Source organism: Balaenoptera musculus, chromosome 16, assembly GCF_009873245.2.
Source record: "Balaenoptera musculus isolate JJ_BM4_2016_0621 chromosome 16, mBalMus1.pri.v3, whole genome shotgun sequence".
In the NCBI taxonomy this organism is placed as follows: domain Eukaryota; kingdom Metazoa; phylum Chordata; class Mammalia; order Artiodactyla; family Balaenopteridae; genus Balaenoptera; species Balaenoptera musculus.
In genome coordinates, this window is record NC_045800.1 from 27,074,167 (window position 1) to 27,086,353 (window position 12,187).

The window sequence follows — 12,187 nt, forward strand, 5'->3', positions numbered from 1 at the left end:
AAGGGTCCATTTTTGTGTCCCTGGTCCTGAAAAGAATGGCCACAGGAACAGCAGTATAGGGAAGGGGATAATTGGCCTGAAAGGGTTAAAACCTAGTACATAAGGGATAAGTTGGAGGAAAACCCTAACAGGTCACTTGCTGAAGTTTTGACTAGATAGTGTCAAAGTAAAAAGGTTAAAAGGTATTCTTATTTGAGGTTTCATTTTGTTTAATGTTAATCAGCAGAGTCTCTGAGGCTTGTAATACACTGCTGTTAAAAAGCATCAAGGGAAATTGCTTTTTTGGTTGCTGTTGAATTGGATGGGCTGAAGATTCATTGACTTCATGAAGAGGGAAGCTTATTACTGCATGAAATGGGAATATATGAGGCAATTCTGAAGGTGAAAAGAAATGTTAGTTTAAAGTTAAATAACGTGGACTTCCCTGGTGGCCAGTGGTTAAGAATCCGCCAGCCAGTGCAGGGGACACGGGTTAGAGCCCTGGTCCAGGATGATCCCGCATGCCGGGGAGCAACTAAGCCCATGCACCACAACTACTGAGCCTGCGCTCTAGAGCCCGCGAGCCACAACTACTGAAGCCCGTGTGCCTAGAGCCTGTGCTCCGCAACAAGAGAAGCCACCGCAATGAGAAGCCCGCGCACCGCAACAAAGAGTAGCCGCAGCTCGCCGCAACTAGAGAAAGCCCACGTGCAGCAATGAAGACCCAGTGCAGCCAAAGATAAATAAATAAATAAATAAATTTATAAAAGAAAAGAGTTTATGAACCATTAAAATAAATAAAAAGTTAAATAACTCAACCTCAGGTGGACCATTTTAATCACTGCCACATACCACTCAGTCATACCTTCACCCTTTCTCAGAGGCCAGTCTTGTAACCTGTATGTTTGAAGGTTTCCCAAGTTGAAGCAGTTATGAATATGATGGTTTTCTTGTCTTTTTTTTTTGGCCGTGCCGCATTGCACGTGGGATCTTAGTTCCCTGAGTAGGGTTTGAATCCGTATCCCCTGCAGTCCTGCAGTGGAAGCGTGGAGTCCTAACTATTGGACCGCCAGGGAATTCCCCTGGTTTTCTTGTCTTTAATTCCAGATATCTGGGAATATGCTCTGTAGTGTAGATCACTGGACTGCTCTTTTGGGTCTAGGAAAAGGGAAGATGCTTGAGGGGGGAAAGTTTCCTTTAGGGCAAGTTATGGTTATATAGGAAAACACAAAGGAAAGCTTTGGAAAGGAAACCCAACCAGATGAAAAATACCTCTCTGGTACTCAGAGAGGTTGATGTCTTGCCCAAGGTCATGCAGCCTAGAAATGGGGGAATCAGGATTTTAACTCAGGTCTAATGCCTCTAAGGCCTTGCCTTTTACATTATATACATCATGTTGTTCAGGGAAACAATGGTGCTTTAACTGGGCTTTCCAAAAGGAAAAATAGGCTTTGGCTTTTTAGTGATAAAGAAAAATAGCATTCCATGTGAAGAAAACCATGTAAGCAAAAACATGACATCCAGGTGTACATGTTTAAGCAAGTATTTGAGAATGCAGGACTATAGCTCTTATGAGGCTGGGCTTGAAATCCAAATGTATTTTTATCAGGCTTCATATTTTCACCCATAATCAGACTCTTTAATGTAAATCTGGTAGCCTTATAGGAATAATTTTAGGGTGAAACTTTTAGGTATCTTCCTAGTATGTACCATGTTGAGTATACCAGTTGTTTCCTCCTTCCTTGGAATCAGAGCTTATAGAAACTTTGCCTGTAAACAACCCTTGCCTGTTGTTCTCCTTTATGCCTGAAGGATTTACATAGCAGCTTTTAGAGACAGTCAGTTTTCTTCAAATGTCTCAGTAAGGAAACAATCACCATGTTCTGAGCTTCTGGATGAAACTATTATTTATTTGTTGTTTTATAAAAGACCCTTAAAGGCTTCTGTCTGTGGGAGATAGCTGGGATTGTGAGAAATTGCATCTTAGGAGGATTTGCTTTAGATTCACATTGGATGTGAGGAAGAATCCACATTTTCTCTTAAGCTACATTGCCTAGTAACATTTCCATGCATTTCCTGGGTAAGTTGGGCATTAACTGTGTCTCAGCCAGCATCCACCCAGCCCTGGGGGAAAGAAAGCTGCTTTGCAGAGTCATGAGTCAGAGAGAATAAGTTAAAAATGGACCAAGAAATCCTCAGCCAGTTTGTAGCTCAGCCTTGCTGTTCCATCTGTCCACTTCATTTTGCTTCAGTTTATGTAAGTGACCCCTGTCTTCAGCAGTCAGAAGTTGACAGTTGCATTGGAGGGTGGCCCAGATTCTTGCCCTTAAAGGTGCTTTGGGTGCAAAGCCATCCCTTACTGTGGCTGACTTTAGCAATTTCCCTTTCTGTGACATTGTTTGTTTCTTATTCCTTTTCCTTTTTGGGACTTTCCAGTTCAGCAGCATTAGGAGACCCAGTACCAGAGTATAACATACTCCCCCACTCCTCTTCCACCCCCTACCCCCAAATAAACAAACAAAAATTCAGGCTTACTTTTAGAAGATACTGGATTACTTTTATAAGAAATGCCAGAAAGCTTTTCCCTAGCCTCCTGGTATGACTTGAAAGGAAGAGAAAGCTTTACTGTCTTCAGTGACAACTTTTGTTCCTTCTTTGGGGGACAGCTGTTCATGTCTGAGACACCTTTTCTTCTGGGATGGGGATAAAACATTTTTATTGTTATTTTCATACTTTTGGAGAATAGCTGGTGATCATGGACCTCCTTACTTGTGGTAAGACTGGACAAAAACCTTCTTAGACTTTCATTTATTCATTTATTCAGTTTTACTAAAGGCTTGGGAATATATTGGTGAGCAAAATAAATTTGGTCCCTGCTTTCATGGAGTATTTAGTTCCAGTTTGAGGAAAGCTGGAGGTTTGTTAAGAAATTATATTCCCATTCCCCACTAAGTTCTACCTCCAGACTCCTTCCCTTTCCTTGGGCCTTACTTTTTTTTTTCTTTTTTTCTTTTTTCTAAATTTATTTGTTTATTTATTTATTTATGGCTGTGTTGGGTCTTCGTTTCTGTGCGAGGGCTTTCTCTAGTTGCGGCAAGCGGGGGCCACTCTTCATCGCGGTGCGCGGGCCTCTCACTCTCGCGGCCTCTCTTGTTGCAGAGCACAGGCTCCAAATGCGCAGGCTCAGTAGTTGTGGCTCACGGGCCCAGTTGCTCCGCGGCATGTGGGATCTTCCCAGACCAGGGCTCGAACCCGTGTCCTCTGCATTGGCAGGCAGATTCTCAACCACTGCGCCACCAGGCAATCCCGGGCCTTATTTCTTTAAAACCTCTTCTTAGTCTTGGATGGATGGCTCTCTCTGGGTAATGTGGGCAGCTCCAGCCGTTTCTCAAAAAAAAAAAAAAAAAAAAAGTGGTCAACGGTGTTGAGAATAGGAGAACCTTATTTCTCCCCCACCAGTGTACCCCCAACATTTTTTTTTTCTTTTTTTTTTGGCTGCATCGGGTCTTAGTTGCCGTGTGCAGGATCTTCGTTGAGGCTCGCAGGCTCTTTGTTGCGGCACGTGGGCTTCTCTCTAGTTGTGGTGTGTGGGTTTTCTCTTCTCTAGCTGTGGCGTGCAGGCTCCAGGGAACGTGGGCTCTCTAGTTGTGGCTCGCGGGTTCCAGAGCGTGTGGACTCTGTAGTTTGCAGCACACAGCCTCTGTAGTTGAGGCGCACGAGCTCAGTAGTTGCCCCACGGCATGTGGGATCTTAGTTCCCTGACCAGGGATTGAACCTGCATCCCCTGCGTTGGAAGGCGGATTCTTTACCACTGGACTACCAAGGGAGTCCCTAATTTATTTTCTATCTCTACAGATTTGCCTATTCTGAACTTTTCCTATAATGCATCCCCTGCATTGGAAGGCGGATTCTTTACCACTGGACTACCAAGGAAGTCCCTAATTTATTTTCTATCTCTACAAATTTGCCTTTTCTGAACTTTTCCTATAAATGGAATGGTACAATGTGTGGCCTTTTGTGTCTGGCTTCTTTTACGTAATGTAATATTTTCAAGGTTCATTCATATTGTAGCATTTATCAGTACTTCATTCCTTTTTATGGGTGAATAATATTCTGCTGTAGCTCTACCACATTTTATTTACCCATTCTTCAGGTAATGGACATTTGGGTTGTTTCTACTTTTTGGCTATTATGAATAATGCTGCTATGAACATTTGTATATAAGTTTTTGTGTAAACATAATGTGTTCATTCTTTTGGACAAGTATGTAGGAGTAGAATTTCTGGGTCATAGGGTAACTCTGTGTATTAACATTTGAGGCACTGCCAAACCACTTTCCAAAGTAGCTGTACCATTTTACAATCCTACCAGCAGTGTATGAGAGTTCTAATTTCTTCCTTTCCTTACCAACAGTTGTTAACTCTCTTTTGGTTATTGCTATCTTAGTGGATGTGAAGTGGTATCTCACTGGGTTTCTCATCAGATACATGGTTTGCAAATATTTTCTCCCATTCTTTGGGTTGTCTTCACTTACTTTTTTTAAAAAATTTCTTTCTTTCTTTATTTTTGGCTGCATTAGGTCTTTGTTGCTGCGTGCGGGCTTTCTCTAGTTGCTGCGAGCGGGGACTACTCTTCATTGCAGTGCTTGGGCTTCTCATTGCGGTGGCTTCTCTTGTTGCGGAGCACGGGCTCTAGGTGCGCAGGCTTCCGTAGTTGTGGCTCGCGGGCTTCAGTAGTTGTGGCTCGAGGGCTCTAGAGCGCAGGCTCAGTAGTTGTGGTGCACGGGCTTAGTTGCTCTGCGGCACGTGGGATCTTCCTGGACCAGGGCTCGAACCCGTGTCCCCTGCATTGGCAGGCAGATTCTTAACCACTGCACCACCAGGGAAGTCAATCTTTTCACTTTCTTGATGGTATCATTTGCAGCACAAAAGTTTTTAAACTTGACCTACTTTTTCTTTTGTCAGCTTGTGCTTTTGGTATCCTAAGAAATCATTGCCTAATCCAAGTTCATGAAGATTTACTCTCATGTGTTCTTCTAAAAATTTTATAGTTTTTAGATCTTACATTAAATCTGTGTTCCATTTTGAGTTGTTTTTTTTTTTGGCCACACCACATGGCATGTGGGATCCTAGTTCCCCAACCAGAGATCGAACCCATGCACCCTGCATTTGAAGCACAGAGTCTTAACCACGGGACCAACCAGGGAAGTCCCATTTTGAGTTAATTTTTGTGTACTGTATGTGATAGTGGTTCAAACTTCATTCTTTTGCATATAGATTTTCAGTTGTCCCAGCATCATTTCTTGAAAAGACTCTTCCCACTTAATTGTTTTGCCACCTTTGTCAAAGAGAAGCCTTAATCTATTCATAGTGGCTGTTTTCTCATTCATTGCCCACTCACACCTTCCTCTTCTTCCCTACTCCTCCTCTCCTTTCAAGTCCCCTTTTCCAAAATACTTCTTAGCATGAAAGCTTTCCTTTGGCAAAGCTAGGTTTTGTTTAAATACCTGAAGGGCTGATGTTAGATAAAAACCAATCTCAAAATGCAAACAGGGAATTCTCTGGTGGTCCAGGTTAGGACTCTGCTCTCACTGCCGAGGGCCCAGGTTTGATCCCTGGTCGGGGAACTAAGATCCCACAAGTTGTGCAGTGTGGCCAAAAAAAAAAAAAAAAAAAGAAGAAAATAAAAGGGAAAATGCACATCTCTTTCTTTGCCATGTATGATGCTACGAACCCTGCTATCCTTTCAGACATTGTCTCTGTTCAGTGTATGTGTGTGTGTGTGTGTGTTCTCTGGGGCACAGGCCACTTAGAAACCCCTGCAAGATCTTTCTTTACTAAAGTCTGTGTTTGTCACCTAGTAAAGGCTAAAGGTCCAGGTCCACTCTGCCTGAGAAGCTGATAACCCATGTGGCTACATTTGTGGCATATGTGATTGGAACTTTGTGGCATAGGACCCTCAAAATGATCCTCTTCTAGAAGAGAAGGATACAATAACCTGAAATGTAAAGGATATAAAGAGAGGAAGTCACCAGCAGCATGGGAAGCTGACTTTATCCACTCTACTACTTTTCTAAGACTGACTCTGGCTTGGGGTCTGCTTTGCCCAAATGCCAGGGTCTCTGTGGAGAGTAGAATATCCACATATTTGTCTTCTCAGCTGCCATAACAAAATACCACAGACTAGGCAGCTTAAAAAATAGAAATTTATTTTCTCACAGTTCTGGAGGCAAGAAGTCCCAGATCAAGATCCAGCAGGGTCAGTTTCTGGTGAGGACTCTCTTCCTGGCTTGCAGACAGCTGCCTTCTGGCTGTGTCCTCACATGGTGGAGAGAGAGAGAGAGATCAAGCAAGCTCTCTGTTATCCCTTCTTTTAAGGACACTAATTCTGTTGGTTCAGTGCCCCACCCTTATGACCTCATTTAACCTTAGTTACTTCCATAAAGACTCTCTCTCCAAATATAATTATGTCAGAGGTTAGTGCTTCAATATATGAATTGGTGGGGTGGGGGCAGATATTGTCCATAACAATTCAGTACAGACCTAGTGGGGATGCCCTGATTAAGCCTGTCCTAGCTTCCTGCTCCTGCAAGACTCTTCTCCCTCGTCTCTTCAGTTACCTTCTTTCCTTACTGACCTTTGTTTTCTACCAGGCTAGTCAGGGGCAAGGAACTTGTGTCCTTCGTGCAGTATTCACCTTCTCTGAACCTGCCCTTTTTGGGTGGAATGGGTAGGGAGGGACTTGAACTCATACTTTGATCACTCATCTTCTTTTTATTTATTTATTTTTTTGTTTTTAACATCTTTATTGGAGTATAATTGCTTTACAATGGTGTGTTAGTTTCTGCTGTATAACAAAGTGAATCAGCTATAGGTATACATATATCCCCATATCCCTTCCCTCTTGCATCTCCCTTCCACCCTCCCTATCCCACCCCTCTTCATTCATCTTCTGATAGAAAAAAATTGCTATTTCTTCTCTGGAACCTCAAATTTTAGACTTTAGCACTGGACAGTTGCTACCTGTCAGGTGCTGATCAGTGAAAATGAGAGAGCTACTTTAGAATCTCTTAGTAGACCCCTCCCCCTTTTCCCAGATGTTCAGAAGAGATGATAGTAAATCTTTTTTAAGGTGATATCAGTGGGAAGGAAAGCCGAATGAAAAGAGATTCCTCCTTCATCCATAAATCTGGTATTTCATCTTTCTCCTACTGAGAGCTGGTCAGGCATAAGTTTAATTCTGGGACCATGGCCAGGTGGGGAAATGTGAAATCACAACCCAGGTGAACCCTGGTAGCCTCCAAACTTCCTGGTGAAGGAGAAACTAAGTATTTCAGTCACTGCAAAGGTATGTGTCACTCAGTGTGGGCTGACTTAGCCTGGTTTTGGTGTTTTGTCATCTCTTTGCTGTCTCAGAACATATTTCCATTTCAACACTATGAAGTCCTGAGAACTTTAATAGGAAGCTTCCAAACCCTCTCTGAAATACCCTGCTAAAGAGCATGGAGGGAGAACAGCCAGTGTCAGTCTATTTTTCTTACCTCTTAGGCCTAGTGCCCTGCACCTGCTATCTTCAGAAGATCAGATTAGTACTCAGATTTTACAGATAACAATCCCAAATAAACAGCAAGAAAAGTAAAGCAGGGACATATACTCTGTGTCCTTTGTGGGTACTGAATTAGAAATTATTAACTGGATGTACAGTGTTCCACCTCTCTCAGGTTTCTAAACAGTCCCTTAACTTGCCTGGTGGGAGACCTTCCATCACTTGCTGATATCTGAAGCTCTGGGACGAGAATGTCACAGGGCAGGTTGGAAGATGATTTTATCTTCATTCCAAATATAAATTCTCAGACTGGCAAATCTGTCATACCCTCAGGATAAGTTTGCCCAAACAATATTAGCATATATGCCCTGCAATATCAAGCACAGGGCATCCACAGACCCAACTGACACTTGGCAGCTGTAATGGTGAGAAGGGAAGGAAATAAGTGCACTTTTTTTTTTTTTAAATAGAGTCTTTTTTAAACTTTTATTTATTTATTTTTGGCTGCGTTGGGTCTTTGTTGCTGTACACGGGCGTTCTCTAGTTGCGGTGAGCGGTGGCTCTTCACTGCGGTGCATGGGCTTCTCATTGCGGTGGCTTCTCTTGTTGCGGAGCACGGGCTCTAGGACGCGCGTGCTTCAGTAGTTGTGGCACGCAGGCTCAGTAGTTGTGGCTCGCAGGCTCTAGAGCACAGGCTCAGTAGTTGTGGTGCACGGGCTTAGTTGCTCTGCGGCAGGTGGGATCTTCCCGGACCAGGGCTCGAACCCATGTCCCCTGCATTGGCAGGCGGATTCTTAACCACTGCACCACCAGGGGAGTCCCAATAAGTGTACTTTTTGAAGATAGTGCCTTCCAATTTTTTTCTTTCTCTCCCCCATTCCTTCTCTCCTCCCTTTCTTGCTCTGAGCGCCTGCCCCCCTCTTTCTTTCTTCCCTCTTTTTCTTTTTCCTTTCTCTCTCTTTTCTTGCTTCCTTGCTTTATTTCTTGGCGAGAAAATTCCTCAGATAGAAAGGGAATAGAATTACAGCATCCCCATCTGTTCCATTCCCAGGGATTATTTAATTGTCCAAATTTCACCAGCTTCTCTGGATTGCCAGCTGGGCCCCAGTGGCTGCTACCATCCCACCCAGACAGACATTAGGGTTTTTTTGGGGTTCTCTGTTTTCCAAACCTAGGCAAACCAAACCAAAACAAAAAAATCCTAGTTCAGTCAAGTCAGGATTTTTTTTTTAATGTAATTTTATTTTATTTATTTATTTATGTATTTGGCTGCATTGGGTCTTCGTTGCTGGGCGCGGGCTTTCTCTAGTTGTGGTGAGCGGGGGCTACTCTTTGCTGCGGTGCGTGGGCTTCTCATTGCAATGGCTTCTCTTGTTGCAGAGCACGGGCTCTAGGCACGCGGGCTTTAGTAGTTTTGGCACACAGCTCAGTAGTTGTGGCGTACGGGCTTAGTTGCTCCACAGCATGTGGGATCTTCCCAGACCAGGGATCGAACCTGTGTCCCCTGCATTGGCAGGCAGATTATTAACCACTGCACCACCAGGGAAGTCCGAGTCAGGATTTTTTTCAAACACTTCAAAAAAATTTTTTTACTAAGAAATTTAAAGGAAACCTTAAAAAAAAACAAACCTACAAAAGCATGAAATAGATGTATTTACAGAATGCAGATTCTGTTTTCCAAAATAACTGAGATCTAATTGTAGATTGATTTGTCTATTGTATTTCCTTTCCTCAATCCCATCACTTTTGCATGCTGGACCCTATGACTCAGACTCTACACTGGGTTAACTAAGTTAGTACTGCTGCTAGGTTTGGTGGGATTCTCAGTTCCCTAAACCTGCCCTCCCATCTTCTCACTGGGTTTAGCCTCCTGGTTTTCTTTTCTGCTCCTGGACTGTTGTCATCCTTGCCAATACCCTCAAACGTTGCCTTCTGAATGAGAAAAATATTTGACACCCCACTTGGTCACAATGGATATTTGGGATTTAGACCAAGCCCCACAACCTTAACTTGCAGATAACATCTCTACCCTTCGTCCTAGCCTCTAGAAAAATAAGTTAGCAAAACTTGCCTCTTGCTCCTGACCCATTTCTGTCCTATTTGATTTGTTCATCCATTGAATATTTATTGAGCACCAGCTTGTGCCAGGCATTGTGCTAGATATTTGACATTGCTTTGTTATATAAATATTACAAGAATCCTCTTAAGGTTTAGTTCACTCTTTCAACAAACATTTATTGTATGCCTACAATGTACGCTTCCTAGATACTGTGCTAACTGCTAAAGTAGATATTATTATTCCCGTGTTTTTCCTCTGATGAGACATATAGCTTCCCAAAATCGTTCAGGAAAACAAGTGGTCAAACTAGGATTCCAGACCATAGTGGGGTTTCTTTTGAAGTTTCTGGCTTATACTTAGATTAAATGGTTTTATAATCCTTTACTATCAGTAAGTTATATTAAAAGAACATATTGATTTCTATTATGCTATCCAGACATACACATTTTAATAAACTGTTTATTTTGGAATAATTTTAGAATTACAGAAAAAGTGCAGAGATAACGCACAGAGTTTCTGTATGCCCCTCAACCTAGTTTCCCCCATCTTACATTACCATGTAACATTTATCAACACTAAGAAATGGGCATTGATACATTGCTATTAACTAAACTTCATATTTTATGTGGGTTTCACCAGTTTATCCATTAATGTCCTCTTTCTGTTCCAGGATCCAATTCAGAGTTATCACATTGCATTTAGTTGTCATGTCTCCCCAATGGTCTGTGGTCTGTGACAGTTTCTCAAGTTTTGTTTTTCATGACCTTAACAGTCTCGAGGAGTACTGGCTAGGTATTCTGTAGAATGTACTCCAGTGTGGGTTTGTCTGATTAGATTCTGAGATTATGGATTTTTGAAAGTATACAACAGAGGCGAAGTGCCCTTCTCATCAGATCATACCAGGCGTTACATGACAGCCACATGACATCACTGGTGATATTCACCTTCATCGCTTGGTTAAGGTAGTATTCGCCAGGATTCTTTATTGTCAAGATACTATTTTTCCCTTTCGCTACTCTATTCTTTGGAAATAAGTCTAGCCTACTCTCAGTGGGAATGGGAATTAAACTCCACCTCCTAAGGAGGAGAGTATCTACACATGTTATTTGAAATTGTTCTGTTAGAAAGATTTGTCTGTTCTCCACATTTCTTTAATCACTTTTATATCACTATGGACCCATGCTAACCTCTGGTCTAAAACCTGTGCTTTTTCTGCTGTACCAGACAAGAAATGACAAAGACCTATACTAAGACATTTGTTTCAGGGAAATTTATTTCAGATTTCAGAGGTTTTTAAAAGGTAGATTTGATAAGACTTGGTGACCTTGAATGTGACAGAGTGGTGGAGAAGGGAGTGTTTGAAAACAACGCTCAGATTTTGGTTTGAATGGCTGGAAATAAAATTTTGGTTTGAAATATTAACTAACAAATATGATGATTGGTTGTAGGCTTTGATAAAGCTTAGCTTCTTCAGAGACTGTATTTAGCCTATGTGTTACTGAATGCCCTGTTCTCCCAAGTAAGAGCAGAGCAAACAACTACTTTTCTTTCTGACTGAAACACTAGGGCCCCCTAGTGGACAGCCCCCCGGGTCCTGTTTCTTGTTGAAAGGATGCTTGGTTTTGTTTTTTGTTTGGTTGTGAGGTTTTTCCCTAGTTCATTTGCAGAGCAGAGATGCTTCATTCTGTTCTCTGTCTAATAAATTATTAAACCCTTCCCATTTTAAAGTAATCAGTTCACCCCGTGTGACCTCATGTTCCTAAGAGGACAGTTACTCTCTGACAGTTACTCCCATGCTCTCATACTCTCATACCAGAAGATAGTTGATACTTGTTTTTAACTCATTTATCCTCTTATTCCATCTGGTGCTATATTAATGTTAATTCTTTGTTTCAGAGCCATCATCAACCACTTTAACCCCAAGATTGAATCCTACGCTGCTGTGAATCACATATCCCAACTGTCGGAGGAGCAGGTAAGCCACTACTTTCCTCATTGTGGCCCTAGTTCGTGGCTAGCATCAAGCCCTCTCTGATGGCAGAGGGATTCTGTGACTGAGCTTCTAATGGGAGTGGCAAGAGCTAGGCTGCTAAGAGGAATTAGTAAGGGATTTGTTGATAGTACTTTAAGTAGAATGATGGCTTCTGTTTTTGTGCCATATGAAGGGTTTGCTTAATTATGTAGAAGATATGTAGGTGAAATTTTGGTGAATTGTTATTTTAGAGTGGGTGATATAGCATTTCTTCTTTTAATTTTAGGCAGAGTCATTTTGACTTTTGAAAATAAGAAATGAAAACTTAGCAGTGGTTGAAACTGGCAATTAGAAAAACCCTGAGTTCAGCTTAATTTGATGCTGTTTGGCTCCTTAAAACATGAGCCCTCCTTGGGGCAGATTTTCCTTAGTAATTGAGTTCTACTTTGCCTTGAGCAGTTATTTCGGGGCAGGTTTTTCTGTGGTATGGACCAAGTTGGAGATGCAGATAGTGTTGTGTGTTTGTTTTCCTTGAGTCTGGCCTGATTTCCTCTTCTCCCAAAATGCCTGTACTCGGCCCTGCATTATATAAAATTACAGATGGGGCTTTAGCATGGCATGGTATTGAACTT

The 12,187-nt window shown here is 42.2% G+C and overlaps 1 protein-coding gene across 7 annotated transcripts in view; it reads left to right on the forward strand.

The window, feature by feature from the left end:
• ARMH3 (armadillo like helical domain containing 3) overlaps positions 1-12,187 on the forward strand; it is a 185,685-nt gene that overhangs the window by 141,201 nt on the left and 32,297 nt on the right. For all 7 annotated transcript variants that reach the window (XM_036829262.1, XM_036829260.1, XM_036829259.1 and 4 more), the window contains one exon: positions 11,480-11,558. In XM_036829262.1, the coding sequence (XP_036685157.1) occupies positions 11,480-11,558 (79 nt within the window). The remainder of the gene's footprint in view (positions 1-11,479; positions 11,559-12,187) is intronic.